The 2,004-nt window shown below is 43.5% G+C and overlaps 1 protein-coding gene across 2 annotated transcripts in view; it reads left to right on the top strand.

The window, feature by feature from the left end:
* The window catches only part of Aatf (apoptosis antagonizing transcription factor), an 88,537-nt gene that overhangs the window by 67,995 nt on the left and 18,538 nt on the right, over positions 1–2,004 (top strand). For both annotated transcript variants that reach the window (XM_021213020.2, XM_029546681.1), the window contains exon 12: positions 1,130–1,201. In XM_021213020.2, coding sequence (XP_021068679.1) covers positions 1,130–1,201 — 72 coding nt within the window. The remainder of the gene's footprint in view (positions 1–1,129; positions 1,202–2,004) is intronic.

The following is a 2,004-nucleotide window of genomic DNA, read 5'->3' as shown; positions in this document are numbered from 1 at the left end:
AAAAAAAAAAAAACCAAAAAACAAAACAAAACAAAACAAAAATCTATAGCTTATTAGGGTTTCTCCAGAAGGAACCATTGGGAGGCATGGATTCAGATAATGTGTAGAGATATGTGGTAAACAGTAAGCATTCTGTTATTCTATCTAATGTAATTTCTCTTGGAACTAAATGTATACTCTTCCAAAGAATTGAGAGAGGCCAGCAGCGATGCTATAACCCGTAAGCGCAGCACTTGGGAAGCTAAAGCCAGAGGATCAAAAGCTTGAGGCCATCTTGGACTACACAGTGAGAGAGTAAAAAGAGAGAGAAAGGAAAATGGAAAATTTCTACATCATTTTATTAGTTTGAATTTTTAAATTGTTAGAGCCAAGAGCGATACATTTCAAATAACTGTACACAAAAATGCCTTTATGTTTTGACAGATAGTATAGGTAAGGCAGCTTAAATTTCATGGCATTTCAAACTAAATATTGGCCTTAGAGTTGTTCAGAACTTAGCTGTGTTCCCTCAGCTAAAGGTGGCACCTCATGTGAAGGACGCAGCAGAGTTCCTGTGGAGATGATGGATTTTATAGGAGTCTCCTGGCTCAGGGACAAGTGCTAGGGAGTGAAGGTGTCAGTGCTGCCGGTTCCTCTGTGTGTGGGTGACGTCACAGTCATGGCACAGACGACTAAAATGCACACAAAGGAGGCTGGGGTAGCTGGGTACTTGTTGGCTTGTCTGGAATGGCTCACCTGTATCCACCCTCTCCTCCATGTGAGTTAAATGGATACATGTTAAACTGTCATTTTCACTAGGGTGTGTGTGTGTGTGTGTGTGTGAGACAGGGTTTCTCTTTCCAGGTTGTCTTGAAGCTCACTCTGTAGATCAGGCTGGCCTTAGACTCAGAGATCGCTGCCAGAGGTGAGCGCCAGCATGGCTCTGCTGTTTTCACTGCTCTAGTACCAGGCTGTTTCCTGTTGCATTAGGAGGAAAAGAGAGAAGAGAGTTACAAGTGCCTGTGAACTTTCCCACCCTCCACTGTGGAGCCAAAGTTCATGGATCAGTCATGGGGTTTAGCTGGTCACTTGTTTCTTTTGCTGAGTTAATGGTGACTGATGTTACTGTTTGTCCTCTGGCTTTATTTAGGTTCCATGTCCTTAGCAAGCTCCTGAGTTTCATGGCACCTATTGACCACACTACAATGAGTGACGATGCCAGGTGAGTAGCAGTGCTTGTATGTCTCGGGTGGCCTCGGGGGAGAGCCAGTCACTGGCATCACAGCAAGGTCTGTCACGTGTGTTTACTGCCATGGTTACTATGAAGTCCAATCAGAATTTCCATCAATCTCAGCACCATCTCTGGTGGTTTGTCTTTGTCAGCATTAGTCTCCCTGCCTGGGTCATCTGCTCCTCTCACGGCAGAGGCAGTGCTATGTGTGCTGTGTGCTAGTCTCTCAGCACACAGTGTGGAGAGCTGGTGCTTCCGTTATTTTTGTTGAAGCAGCTGTTGGGGATTACAGATTTTTGTTTTAAATAAAAGGAGTATGTGTTCATAAAGCTGAAATAATAGGATCTGTAAAGGGGACGTGTGGATGCTTGTTGTTATCCAGAGATAATATTTTATTTGTTTGTCTATTTGTTTGTTATTTATCTATTTATCTTGGGGCAGGGTCTCACTGTGTGGCCCAGGCTAGCCTAGAACTCATAGAGTTCTGCCTGCCTCTGTCTCCCAAGAGCTAAGGTTAAAGAGATGTTCCATAATGCCTTGCTTTATTTTTTCAGAACTGAAACTCTTTGGGTAGTCCAGATGGCTTAAAACTCGGGACAATCATCCTGCCTTATTCTCCCAAGTGAGGGGATTAGAGGAATTTGCCATCACACACAGGTTTTTTTTTGTTTGTTTTTTTTTTTTAAAGAATAATTTGCTGGGCATGCCACAAACCTGTAATCCCAGCACTCTAGAGGCAGAGGCAGGCAGATCTCTGAATTTAAGGCCAGCCTGGTCTATAAAGTGAGTTTCAA

This window comes from Mus pahari, chromosome 14 (genome assembly GCF_900095145.1).
Source record: "Mus pahari chromosome 14, PAHARI_EIJ_v1.1, whole genome shotgun sequence".
Classification (NCBI taxonomy): Eukaryota; Metazoa; Chordata; class Mammalia; order Rodentia; family Muridae; genus Mus; species Mus pahari.
The sequence above is the reverse complement of the archived record's forward strand: the minus strand, read 5'-3'. Positions and strand labels throughout refer to the sequence as shown.